The 13,778-nt window shown below is 65.1% G+C and overlaps 1 protein-coding gene across 2 annotated transcripts in view; it reads left to right on the forward strand.

Annotated features, from left to right (window-relative positions):
* The window catches only part of LMF1 (lipase maturation factor 1), an 88,033-nt gene extending 75,408 nt beyond the window's left edge, over nt 1-12,625 (forward strand). For both annotated transcript variants that reach the window (XM_078440347.2, XM_078440346.2), the window contains 5 exons: nt 10,408-10,591; nt 10,790-10,943; nt 11,280-11,463; nt 11,984-12,096; nt 12,403-12,625. In XM_078440347.2, coding sequence (XP_078296473.2) covers nt 10,408-10,591; nt 10,790-10,943; nt 11,280-11,463; nt 11,984-12,096; nt 12,403-12,577 — 810 coding nt within the window. In that variant the 3' untranslated portion in view covers nt 12,578-12,625. The remainder of the gene's footprint in view (nt 1-10,407; nt 10,592-10,789; nt 10,944-11,279; nt 11,464-11,983; nt 12,097-12,402) is intronic.
* The last annotated feature ends 1,153 nt before the right edge of the window (nt 12,626-13,778 follow it).

The raw sequence follows: 13,778 nt of genomic DNA on the forward strand, positions 1-13,778 counted from the left end.
GTGTGCGCCGCGTGAGAGCGTTCCTGGGAACACCTATCCAGACGGAGGGGCGCCGGGCCTGGCCGTCCTGCTCCAGACCCTGGGGTCCGCCGTGGTGGCGGTGTGCTTTGGCCTGTGCTCCCTCGGTTACTGAGTGTGTCCCGCGGTGCGGACGTCCTGCGGCTGTACCATCCCGGGTGTTTCCAGGTGGTCACTGTCACAGACAAACGGGAGTCCGTGTCCTAGGCGGGCGCGACGTCATGCGGGACGCGTCCTCTCCTCTCCCTCCGGCACGTGAGCCCCGCTCGTCCTGCCTCCTCGCTAACTCTGCTCCGGTCCGTCTTTCCGTTGGCCGTTCCGGTGGGTGAGGATCCGACGGGGGGAGTGGGATCCGACGGCAAGAGCCGCCACCTTCACGAAGGCCCTGCCTTCCGGCACCTGCGGTGCGGGATGTCCACAGCAGAGTGTCTCATACCCACCGGGGTGGCTTCCTGCCGGACGCATCACTCGAGTTGATCCTGTCGGCGGAAGTTTTCTCAACCGTGTTCCTCTCTGCTGCTGGGGTGCAGACACAGTGCTGACTTGCACGTATCGGCCACGTCCGACTGCCCCTGCGCTCATCGCCTGTCCCTCTGCTCGCCTGTCCCTCTGCTCGTCACCCCCTGAGGCAGTACGCGCTCCGGCCGCTTTTGTTCTGGGTTTTACGGGTCCCGAGTGGATGCTGAATTTCAGCCAACTGTTTTTTGTCCAGCAGCTGGGAGAGGGCCTCCCCTCCCGGAAGTTGTAACACGGGGAGTGGCACGAACGCCGCGAACGCTGAGCCAGTCTCACATCCTCGGGTGAACGCGGCTCTGCCACACGTGTACTTCGACACGTCCCTGGGAATAACTTGCCGGTATCCGTGTGCATCTGGCGTGGCCGCAGGGAATGACGTCCGTCGCCAGTGGCGGCCCGTCCGGGCCCCGCTCGCGGCGCTTCCGCCCCCCACGCGGCTCCGCGAGGGCAGGCGGCCACGGGGCAGAGGCGGCACCTCGGGGGCTGCTGGACAGGCCGGGTTTGCATTTGTCCCGAAGGCAGATTTAGCAGCAAACGTTTTCCTGGCAACTGGGCCATTGGTCACAGCAGAGAGGTCTCTTCCCGAGTGGAGGCAAGACACGCTCCCAAGTCACAAGTGCACGTATCTCAACTGGTGTTTTTGGACTTGTTTCCACGTCTTGGGTTTCCTTTTGTTCCTTTCAGCCTTCTTGAACTATTTTTGTTGTTCCGTTATTTCTCTCTGAGTTACACACGTGGCTTCTTGCAGGTGAACGCGTGCTCTTTGCACAGACTGAAAAGTCTGAATTTCCTCCCTGTTTTGCTGCCACGGCCGCCCAGGCTCTGCTCCGGCCCTCCAGTGCTTCGGTGGCTCTGCTTTTTTAATTAATACACTTTTTTAGAACGGTTTTGGACTTACAGAAAAGCTGAGTGCGGAGAGTCCCCTTGTCCGTGAACTTGTTGCATTCATGTGACACCCCGGTCACAATGCGCATGGCCGGGCCCGTGACCCCTGCTCCCCCACCCTCTGATGAGGGACACGCCCGGGCCGGCAGGGGCGCTGTGCATCACGCCTGCCCCACGCACACTTGAGCCCCGTGGTCCCAGGGCCCCAAGTCAGCAGGAGGCGGCCTCGGGCAGAGGCTGGAGCATCCCTGAGAGCGTCCGCCAGTGTGGGCGCCACCTCGTGCTGGACCCTCCTCCGCTGTCCAAGGATGCCCTGCCAGTGGGCTCCCCTGTCCCCTCCCACAGGAGAACTTCCCCCTCCCCATTCCAAGGCGACTCAGAGGACCCTGGCCAGCACAGCCCGCTTGGCGTCAGGGTTACCATGGTGCCAGAGAACCGCTCAGCGTCGTGGGGCCTTAATTAGCCACCGCCTCGGCTGCTTTTCCGGGCTGTGGACCACGGGGACCCTCTCCAGGCTGTAAACCCGCCTGGGCCCGCGAGACCAGCTTGCACCTACTTACTGCTTTCTCTCCAAAACCCTGAAGCCAGGGTTTGACGAGTGGAAGAGGAAAGCATGCTGTCCCGTTACGTGACAGGATGAGGGTGGGAGGTTTGCGCTAACAGAATGGATGGAGAGGCTTCAGCGCCTTGAGAGTGGGATTTGAGAGATCCTCACTTGCCCGCAGAACCAGGGCCCTCGAAGTGCCCTCGTCCGTTCACAGAGTGCTTGGCGGGAGGCCTGCGTCAGGATGGGCGCCAGCCTGCCGAACCCGGCTGGGCCGCAAGTCCGAATCCTGGCCTGGGGCACCAGCGTCTCCACTGCAAGCAGAGGGTCTCAGGCCACGTGGCCGGTCTCGACCCTGTTCTAGGCTCTGCTGCCTGCATGTGTAACGGCATACGGCAATGGTGCAGGAACGCAGGGCAGGGAAGGCCAGAGCCGGACCTTCCCGACCTGCAGTTCCGGGCATCATTCTACAAGACCAGCCCTTCTGCTTGTAGTCCGGGCAGGTCCCCAGTGTCCCCCCTTCTAGTGCCACGCCGTGCGCCAGACAAGGCAGCAGAACACTAGCACGGCGGCTCTCCTCTGAGGCACGGTCTGATGCCCCCGGGGGCCGGGCCCCAGCTTCCTGGAGCAGGGAGGACGGATGGCCAGCTGGTCCAGCCGCGACGTGTCCGGCCCCCTCCCAGGCAGCGTGGGGTCTCAGGCTGGGGGGGGGCCGCAGGGCGCAGTCTCGGGGCAGGAGCGGGTGTGCCGGTCACCCCAGCGAGCGGTACGCTGTGGGCACGCCCACCCGAAGGTTTCCGCGTTGTCCTGACGGGGGCCACGCTCCCGTTTCTGCACCCGACACACTGAGGGGCGTCTCTGGTTCTGTTTGTTTCCATTCATTCCTTCGGGGAAGGATTGAGGATGTGAGCATGCTCACCTCCTCCCACGCTCAGTTTACACAGCTGTTCCGGAGGGTTCTGCAATGCCACCGGTCCGCTGTCTCCTTGGAGAGGTGCACGTGAGAGGCAACAGGAGAGCTGAACTGCGCGGTCCCGGACCCCCCCCCCCCATTCTGCCACCTCAAGCCTCAGGGAGAGACCCTGGCAGGGGGGCACCCCCTCCTAGCGTGGGAATGGGGGTTTGCCAGGCAAGTGGCTCCTGGTCAGTACAGAGACCAGTCGTTCACCCCACACCCGTCTTTTCCGCCTCCCACAGCGTCCTGCTCCTTCCAGTCTCTAGGAATTTGGGCAGAATCGGGAACGTGTCACACTGGGGGCCTTCACCGGGGATGCGGGCGCAGAGAGCTGCCTCCCCCAGCCCCTGAGCCAGAGTTGGGGTCCTGGCCACAGCAAGTCACCTACAAGCACGGGTGTCCTCTCTAAGACTGGGAGCTGAGAGCCCGGCACGGGAGTTCCAGAAACCCCTTTCCTTTGGTGTCTGTTGCATCACCGGACCGCCTGCTCAGCGTCTCCTGAGCCCAGGATCCCATGCGCACGGCTCAGCGTCCTGAGTGTTCTCCAAGGCTTCCCTCTGGTCCCCGGGGGGGCAGCACGCGGGGCTGCCGGCCCAGGTCTGGTCTCCCGCAGCCCACAAGTTGACCTGCAGGCATGTTTCAGGCTCCGTTGCCGCCGTAAACACAGTGTGATCCGTTCACTGTCCCTTAGGAGAGGCTGTGGCAGTGGTGTCCCCTCAGCACACTGGGGCCACACACGCCAAATGCCCTTTTTCTTGTTAAAAGTAACCATCCCGATGGACGGGAGGAGGGATGAGGGGAGTGAGCCAGGAGCGTGCATTTCTGCAGCCTCAGGGCTCCTGCTGCTTTGTCAGAAGCAGACTTCATACCCAACGTTGTGCTCTGTGGCACCCTAGCTCTCCGGGCCAGGACACCCCAGGTGGGCTCACAGGAGGGTGACTGGCGCGGTGGGCGCAGGTAGGTGAGAAACAGGTTTGTGCCACTGCCCTACTCAGACCCACCAAGATAGGAACCAAGGGACAGCCAGGCCTCTGGTCACTTTGGGCCTGTTGCCAGCCTTTCAGCACATCCTCCCCAGCTCTGACCCAGACAAAATTGTCAGAAGCCTGTGGGGCCAGAACATTCTGGATAATGGACTTGGGGGCCTCTTCCTGACATTTCCTCCTCTCCATGGCCTGCGCGGGAAGGGGGGGAGGGGCCATGGGGAAGCATCAGGGCAGAGCCTCTCCACACCCCATCCCGACTCCAAAGGCGGGGGTGGGCTGGGAGCCCAACGGCCAGGAGGTGGCGCCAGGGGTGGGATGGCTGGCCACCAACCGTGACCCGCAGCGGAGCCGCTTGGTTCCCCGCAAGCTGTTCAGCAGTGGCCCTCCCCGGAGCAGGTCCCACGCAGCCCCTATTCTCACGTGTGGCTGGAGACGCTGGTCACCAGGCAGAGGACCGGGTCTGGGCTGACAGGACCCGTGTCCCCAGATGCAGACTCAGAGCCCCCAGCTGCCAAAGTAACGGTGCCACACAGGGGCACCAGCGAGCCTCAGAAGGCGGCCCGCGTCTCAAGCCTCAGGCAAGGCCTCGGGGCCTCTGGGGATCACACGCGAGGGGGCAGCTGGCTGCAAACGTCCCCCTCTTCGGGGAGTCTGCAGCAGGAGCAAGGGCCCCACAGGAGATGGCCCGGCCTGTGCTGAGCAGCTGGGGAGGGAGGGTCCGCCCGGGCGTGGCCACCAAACCCCAGTTCACTCTGGGCGGATGGGGATGTGGGCCCCGGTGGCCTGGGCCGTCTGCCCCTCCAGGAAGCCTCAGGTTAGGGCACGGCAGAGGGAGTGGCCAGCAAAGCCTCTTGATGGCACTCAAGTGGAAAACACCGGCGATCTGGCACAGAAGCGGGAAGAGCAGGGTCCGTCACACCCCCGGCAGCCACCCGCAGGTTTCCCGCCCCGGGCGCTGCGGCCAGCGGTCAGCACGAACGGCCCGTCGCCACTGCGGGCCAGCAGCCCTCCTTTCGGCAGCCACGCTCGGTCCAGGGTCGTTTGTTGCCCGAACAATTCTCCTTTAAGGAAATGTAAGACATATTTAAAAATTCACGCACGTATGGCCGTTGGGACTCTGCACCCCCCCCCCCCTGGGCGCAGACCCAGGGCTCCCGGGAGCTGTGCTGCTGGAACGGTGCTCCAACAGGCCGCGGCCGGCTCTGGACTCCGGCCACCTTCCAGGACCGCTCTGTCACGTGGGCATCTGAGCCCGACACACGATGCCCAGGGGTCTCCACTGTGGACTCGCACCGCTGCGACCCTGGCTCTTGCTCGCGTCGCGAGCCTGCTGGTGAGGCTCCCACGACCCAAGTGCGCCTGTGTTTCCTTGGGCTCCTCTCATCTGTGCGCTCAGCACTGTCGTCAAATCAGAATGCTTGCACCTGCCTTCCTCATTCTCGCACTGCCACCTGCCTTCCTGATATTCTTACTGCCACACCTCCCCGGGTGTGACAGACCCGTGCCCCTGGGGGCTGCACTTTGGTCAGCGGTGGTCTGGGCCTCAGTTCACAAGGCGGCCCCTGCCCTGTTCCCGCAGTTTGGCGGACTTTTATCGTGTCCGTTTGTCCGAAGTCCTTGCGGTAAATTCTCCATCTTTCGTGTGACCTCTTAAACTCTCAAAGTGCATTTGGTTCTTTTACGTAGTTTTCCTAGTTCTCTTAATTATGATGATGTTTTCTCATCAATTCCTTACTTTACTCACAGTAGCTGCTTCAACGCTCTTGCCTCCTCGTTGCAGATTTTCTCATGTGATTCTACTCCCGTTCCATCCCAGCGGTGGCAGCTCGTCTGCAGAGGTGACCGGACGCCGGCCACCACGGGCCGTGCTAGCGAGCGTCCTCTTGGTGCTGAGTTCTCTCTCCTGACGAGCGGCTAACTGTTCACGGGTCCGTTCCTCCGTCCCAGGCAGGTGGGACATACCCTTCACTGCAAGGCTGGTCTGGCCCTCACAGGGCCTGTGCCTCGCCAGGGTCTCTGCCGGGTGCCTGGCTTCTTTTCCCCGTGTGAGCTTCCATGTGCCCGTGACTCAGTGGTGGCAGGCCCGAGGGCACCCGGGCCATCCCTGCAGTGCTCGTGCGGCGAGCGCCCGACACCTCGGCCTCCCCGGAGTCAGGCTTGCGCTCCTGGGGTTCCCTCCCTGTGCTGAGGCCGCCCAAGTGCCTGCGGGGAGAGCAGAGGCCGGAGGAGTGCCGCGGCACTGGCCGCCACGGCTTGTGGGACAGCCGCCTCACCTGCTCTGTCCCCGCTGTCCCGCTGCCGCACTATATCGCCCCTCGGGCCCTTAGCCCGGAGAAGCCCGTCGCTCAGATGTCACTGGGGCTGCCGAGCGATGATAAGGCAGGACGGCTGTGGCCTTGGGCCCCAGAGGCTGACCCCACTTTTCCAGGATGAGGAGGCCGTGGCGGGATGCCAGCTACCATTCCTCTGCCTCGGCCCGTCCCCGTCAGGCTCTACTCGGTGGAAACAGGAGGAAGGGCGTGCGATCGGATTGTTCCGGGGAGGCAGACAGGACGGGGCGTCCCCGTCCTCGGTCTGGGTGTTTACAGACAGAACTCGGGGCGGACACCGGGCCACGTGGTTCTGCCCAGTTCTCAGCTCTGGGGCCAGACCCCATGGCTGCGCCCTGGTGATCTGCCTCCCACCTGCCAAGTGCTGTCAAGAAACCGTGTGACCACCCTGCTCCCCCAACCTCTGTTCCGACGTGGCGAGCGGGCGAGCCCCGACCTGGCCAGCCCCGTGCCACTCCGACTCCAGCCTGCCACTCCACACGCCACCCATCCTGCCGCATGTTTCACATCTTTCAGTCTAAACGCTTACACCATCTTTACTGCTAATTCAGCCTGGGACACCAGAGCCCGCCAGAGCCCCGTGAGCCTGTGCCTTGCTCCACTGGGGTGTCCTGGCCCCCCTTCACTCTGACCCACGGGTCTCCTTCCCCTTCGGGGGGTTTCTGGAAAGTCCAGCAGGAAGCCCCCGATGCTGCTCAGCCCGTCTCCCTTCCCTCAAGGGTTTGTCAAGTTGCCTTCTGAAGCGCCACTCAGATCTCAGCAGAATCCCCCTGCCCTTCCCCTGGTGTTTTTATTCTCCTTGACACACTGGAGAACGTCAACGTTCTCTGCCAGTGAGGCTCCTTTAAGATTAGCGGCTTGGGACTGGGTTTCTCTGGGGTCTCAGAGGCGGCCATGAGGGGCGAGGCGAGACTGTGCCTCGGTACCTGTGCAGGTTCCACCAATTACGCCTGGAGGGGAGCCCCTGGGCCATGTCCCCGGGCACTACGAGAGTCAGCGCAGTGTCTGTAGGCAGAGGTGGGTGCTGGCGGCCAGCAGTGAGAGGGCGGCTGCCGGGCTCTGCGGGGCAGGGGTGTGAACGCCCCACCTAGCCACCCCAGGTGGGCCCCGGTGTCCTGGCTGGGCCAGAGAGGACTTTGGAAACGCACCCGAGTGCGGGCGAGGGGGAGGAGGCAGGGCTCACCGTCTCAGTGGCAGCCGAGCCGTAGGGAGCAGCGGAGGGAGCTTCTGCTGGCACCGCGGCCCCGGAGCTGCACCGAGCCCGCCAGCCCCGTGGGGTCCCGACAGAGCGGACCCCCAGTCGACAGCACGGAAAACACGACTTTTGTCAGAAGACGCAGGCAGCTGCCGACGGCCAAGACGGCAGAGAGGAGGCACAGCTTCCCCTCGAGTCACCTGCTGATGCGGCTGGGAGAGCGTCCGGGCCCCCGGGCCCAGGGAGACCAGCGCCCGAGGTCAGGCGCCTGGAGGAAGGGGACCAGGATGCCGTGTGCGGCACACTGCGGGGGGAGCCCAGTGTGCCCAGGGCACCTGCCAGCAGGGACCAAGGCCCGGGGGAGAAATCATCTAGGGGCTTGGAACCAAGAATTACTCCCGGGAGAGCCGTGAGTCCCTGCCTCTCACGTCCCACCTCGTGATGTGCCCTCATCCTTAAAGCTGCTGAGACCCGCCGGAAGCACGGCTCCTCCTGCCAGAGCCTCCTGAGGCTGGCGGCTGTGACCCCACCTTCCTCCCCAGTCGCCAGGACCAGGACCGGCTGCAACCACAACTCAGGAAATAAGGGGCTGGGGCGTCAGCTGGGACTTGCCCGCCACAGAGAAGAGCAGAGGCAGAGAGGCCCCCGGCACCCACAGGCCACGCGGGGAGACCTGACCTCGACGCCCCGCTCCAGGCCGTCCCACGGTGAGGTCGCTGCACGGGGAGACGGCCTGCTCGGCTTGGTGACGGCCACTGGCTTGTCCAGGCCGTAGTCGCTGCCGAGGTCTGTCCATCTACTCACGTGTGCGGGTGACTGGCTCGGATTCTTCTCGCCTCTGGGCCAATTCTGCTGCTTTCTGGCTTCCTCTTTTTCTCAGAGTCCCTCCTAAAGCAGGTCTGTCTGGCCACTCCCATCCTCACGTCTCCTCGGGGCGTATGCGGCAGGCGGCTGTCTCCTGTGAGCGTCAACTCCTGCCCCGTCCTGCCCCCCCCCTTTCCCCTGCCCCCGGACTTGCGGGCCTCGGCCATCCCAGGGCAGGTCCCAGGTGCGAGCGGGGCCGCCGGCCGACAACGGGGTCTGGGTGCAGAGGAGTCCCCAGCCTCACCCCACATGCAAGAAGCTAATTCGCAACTAAACATGCGACGTTCACACCCGTGTGGCCCCAGAGTAACCAAGCATCTCTCGGGACGCGTCTCAGGACACAGCACCGCTTGTAAAGCTTCTAAAAAACTAGTCACTTGTAATTTTGTGAAAGCGTCAACGGCAACCCGATGCCCCGACAGAAGCAGTCTGCTGGCTGGAAACGACGGGAACGTATGCACGTCTAACAGGCCCCACAGGGACACCCCAGCACTGCTCCCGCGGGGACACCGAGACCCTGCGGGCTTCGCTGGGCCCCGCACGCCCGAGCCCCACTGCACACGTGGTGGCCGCGGGTCTCAGGACACCGAGGTTTCGTGCCTGCCACGTTCGGGGACAGGCAGAGTGACAGAAGGCAGAGGTCGGCTCACAGGTCGTAGGGTGGGGGGGTGGACGACACAGGCACCAGGGGACTATCTGGAGTGGAACTTTCTAGACTTTATGGTGATTTACACAAGAGTCAGCATTTGTCAAGAGCCTGAACTATACGCCTTTATCATCTGTGTCAAGAGAACGGAGTTAGAAAGTAAGGACGCACGTTTGCCAGAAGCTCACGGCTGCTGCTGCCCTCGCCGCCTGCTCCTGCCGGGTTCCCGAGTCCGAGCCGCTCTGAGGGCACCCGTCCATCCCCAGGGAGCGGCAGCCCAGGGCATCGGCACCTCCTTGGAGGACCGGCCTCACGAGACCCTCCCCGCTCGGGTCAGGCGCATCTGGCTGAGCCGTGCGGCCCGGGGCGGCGTGGGTCTCTGAGGCCGGATTCGCGGCCCCATGTCCGTGAACGGGGCGCGGGCCCAGCAGCCTCCCCACCCCTCCCCCTCCAGTGCCCACTGACAGGGCTGTAATCAGGCCTGATTATTTTCAAGTCACTAAAACAACTTAAAAATGTGCAGCTGCCAGAAGGAACTTTCCCCATTTCTGGCTGGGATGCAGCCGTGACAGCCAGCATCTCGCCAGGAAAGAGGCTGGGCGTGCGGGAAAACGCCAGGCTGTTGGCACTCCATCCGCTCAGAGGTTCTGTGACCTTACTTCTCACAGCCAAGGTGCTAAGTCGCTTTTAGGGATGAGCCCTATCGGAAAACTGCCACAGCCTGGGTAGTGGGAAGTCGGCAGACAACTGGTAAAGTGGGCGGCGGTTTCTCCCCAAGCACATCGGGACTTCCTAGACCCCGGGTCACCCCAGACCCTGCAGCAGAACCAGCCTCTCGGGACGGACGGTGGCCAGCCCCAGCTCAGGCGGAGAGCGTGCCGGCAGTCCAGCCACACTGGAGCCGAACCCGAGTGGAGGCCGGCCACGCTATCCCAGCAGGCGCCCCGGGCCCCGGCCGGCCTTGTACATGGTCACTCAGGACGTGCCTCGGGGACCGCTGGCTGTGGAGGATGGGGTGGCCGCACAGGCGCCCCCCACCCCTAACTTCCGGGTAAGCAGCCAGAGCCTCGTCCCCCTTCCGCGTGACTTGGGCACAGGTCCCCGGGGGCTGACGCGGGCCTGTACTCGTCGACGGTCACCACGGCAATTGCCCCAACGCAAACTACGGCATCAAACAGCGCAAGGAGACCAGCTGGCGGTCCCGCGGGTGGGAACCGGGCAGCCCCGGAGGCCGGAATCGCAGTGTCCAGAGGCCGGGTTCCACTCAAAGCTCTGGGAAGAACCCGCCTCCGAGATCAGCTGGGGCGTGGACACCCTGATGAGGGAGAGGGGTCCAGACCTGGCACACCCCATGTTTCTCCAAGGGCCACCCACGCTAGGCTGCCTCGTCCCGGGCAGAGCGTGCCACGGTCGAGGTCCTCGGTGAGCACCCCTGCCCTGGGCTCAGGCGCTGCCCCGCCCCCTCCAGGTGGTCCTTGTCATCAGCGGGAACCTGAGCTTCCTGAACTGGCTGACCATGGTGCCCAGCATCGCCTGCTTCGATGACGCCGCTCTGGGGTTCTTGTTCCCCTCCGGGCCTGGGGGCCTCAAGGACCGAGTCCGGAAGATGCAGGAAGAGGCGGCCCGAGGGGCCCGGCTCACCCTAAGATATGGTGAGTGGACACCCCCGCCGTGGACAGAAGCCCTTCGTCCCCAGGATGGGAACAACCAGCCCATCAGAGAGGGTCCACATCAGCCTCAGAGAGCGTCCTGGCTCGGGTGTCGGGGCTGCGCCAGGCGCCCCTCCCTGGCGGGCACCTGGCCTAGAGTGAGGCTCACCCCACCATCCCCCTCCCTGCCCCCCCCCCCAGGCTGTGTGGTGCGGCAGGCAGTGCACGTGGCACTAGGCATCCTGGTGGCCTGGCTCAGTGTCCCCGTGGTCCTCAACCTGCTGAGTCCCACGCAGGTCATGAACACCTCCTTCAACTCTCTGAGGATCGTCAACACATACGGCGCCTTCGGAAGGTACGTGCGAGGTCTCTCCTCACCCCGTCTGCTGTGTGCGCCCGTGAGACCCAAGGTCCCTCACGGAGACCCACCCCAACCTTCCAAGGGGGCAGCCTCGGTCTAGGGCAGGGTCGTGGGGAGGTGGGTGGGAACCGGGCAGCCCCGGAGGCCGGAACCGCCGTGTCTGGAGGCCGGGTTCCACTCAAAGCTCTGGGAAGAACCTGCCTCCAAGATCAGCCGGGGCGTGGACACCCCAGTCTCAGCCGGGTCTGCTCAGGAGAGAAGCCACGGTGCAGAGGCACAGCAGCCGCCACCGTCGTGCGCCCAAAGCCCCCCGCCTCGGTCTCCCCACAGCATCACCAAGGAGCGCACGGAGGTCATCCTGCAGGGCACGGCCAGCCCCAACGCCAGCGCGCCGGACGCCGTGTGGGAGGACTATGGGTTCAAGTGCAAGCCGGGTGACCCGGGGCGGCGGCCGTGCCTCATCTCTCCGTACCACTACCGCCTGGACTGGCTCATGTGGTTCGCGGCCTTCCAGGTAAGGGCCTCTCCGCCGCGTTCCCAAGGCCACGACGCCCTTAGTGGGGGTGAGCCCTTGCCTCACACGGCCCCCCTGGGAGAGGACGCGGCCGAGAAAGCCAGCGTCAGGGTGTCAGCGGGGGCCTCGTTCACTCAAAGACAGCCTCAGGAAGACGCCTCACACGAGACCCCGGGGCCGGCAGGTGACAACACTGACAGGCCCGTGCCCGCTCCATCCGAGGACAGGACAGTATGGCGGGAGCTGGGCCCTGAGAGGAACGGTCCACGGGCACCTGCCCCACGGCCAAGAGCAGGGAGTGAGCGGCCCCTCCAGAGAGGAACCCAGACGGAGAAAGTGGGAGGGTGGGCCTGGCCCCCAGGAGAGACTAACCCTGACCACACTTGGTGGGGGGAGGTGAGGAAGCAGCAAGCTGAGGGCCCCAGGGACCACGGCTTAACTGTTCTGGCCCATCCAGGGGGCCCCCCACGTGCCCGGCTCTGTGCCCACAGCCAGCACCCCACTCCTTTCTCACCCCCAGACCTATGAGCACAACGAGTGGATCATTCACCTGGCAGGCAAGCTCCTGGCCAACGACAGGGAGGCTCTGTCCCTACTGGCCTTCAACCCTTTCAAGGACAGGGCCCCCCCCAGGTAAGAACCCTTTCCTGGACAGCCCAGCGTGCCCTCAGCGCTGCTCCTACAAATGCGGGCACCCCCGGCCATGCCCCAAACACCTGAAAACATGCCTGAGTGCCAAGGTCCCCACGCTCTGGACCCCCCACCTTGATCGGCACTGCTCGCCTGCGCCAGAGGGCAGGACGTGGCACCGAGTGTCGAGCCCTTCCTTTTCCGGGGGTCACCTGCCCCCCCCACCCCACCCCCGCAGCCTCTCCTTCCAAGGAGCAGCCGCTCTGCAGGCAAGGGGCCAGGCTGCCCGACACGAGTCTTCCCTTGCAGGTGGGTCCGGGGAGAGCACTACAGGTACAAGTTCAGCCGCCTGGGGGGCCAGCATGCTGCGGCAGGCAGGTGGTGGGTCCGGAAGAGGATCGGCCCCTACTTCCCCCCACTCAGCCTGCGAGACCTGGAGGGCTACTTCCAGTCCCGAGACTGGCCGCTCCCGGAGCTGGAGTAGAGGCGGTCCCGGGCCAGTGCGCGGAGGAATAAAGCAGGAAGGCCCGGCTACCTGGGTGAGGTCTCGTGCGCCCGGGGAACCGCCACCCACTCCCACAGAGGAGGGGGGTCCCAGGGCGACTCGTGCTGGCCTCCAGAGTCCGTCCCTGGGCCGCCACGTCCTCTTCCTTACAGATGGAGTTCACTGCGGAGAGCCAGCCCCCGGTCCCTTTGCCGGTCACCAGTACCGCCCTGACCCCACCGTGTCCACCAGCACCAGGGCGCTGGGCCCACACAAGCCCCCGGCCCTGGGGCACCCAAACCCCATCACGTGCCTGGCGGGGCCACAGGGAAGCTGCCACTCCCGACCTGTGCTCTTAGCAGCCCCTGGTGCTGCCCCCACGCCCGGGAGGTGCCCGGGAGAGGGAGACGCCACGGCTCCCGCCCGCCCCCTTCTCAGAACCTGCACGCCTCCCCCTCCCCCAGCTCCAGGGTCCAGAGGCACAGACAGAAGCCCTTTGTTCCTCCCTAGGCGAGCCCCCTCCCACCCCCCCCCCCCCGGCCCGTGAGTGACCGTGGAGCCTCCTGCTCCCTGACCCCCGCCCTGGGAGTGCCCACGGCGGCAATTCCGAGGACTGACGGGCACAAGTTAAACTACGTGGATTATTCCTTGCCAGGCGTCCTTCTGGGGGTCTCTGCCACGTGACGTGGACTGAGGCCCCACATCGTTACTGCCTGATATTAGCTGGGAGCAGACACGACTCCCACCCCATGGCGGCGCCCCTGCCGATCAGGTGGCCCGACTCCCTGCCCTAGCTGCCCCTCCCCCTCCCCGCACCCGTCAGGAGCGCCTGGCCACCCCAGGGAGGGTCCCGGCGGGAACGAGGTGCTTCAGGCAGGAGGCCCGGCCGAGGGGGGCACAAGCGCGGGTCTGTGTGGAGGGCCCCCCCACACACACAGCCCGCCGGGCGGGGGGGGGGAGGGGGGGCGGCCAGCCGGTCCAGGTGCCAACAGAGAGGCCGTGTTCCTGCTCGCGGGGACACAGGCTCCCTGTGTCTGGCTCAGGACAGACGCGGCCTCAGACGAGGAGCCTGGAGCCAGCGAGTCTGCCCGCGGCGGCCGCACGGAGCTGCCCACCAGCCCGCCGTGGCCTGGGCAGCCCTTCCTAGGGGGCTGTCCCGGGAGCTCTGCCGCTGGGCGGGGGCACGGGGCGGGCGGGCGGC

Source organism: Panthera onca, chromosome E3 (assembly GCF_046562875.1).
Source record: "Panthera onca isolate mPanOnc1 chromosome E3, mPanOnc1 haplotype 2, whole genome shotgun sequence".
In the NCBI taxonomy this organism is placed as follows: domain Eukaryota; kingdom Metazoa; phylum Chordata; class Mammalia; order Carnivora; family Felidae; genus Panthera; species Panthera onca.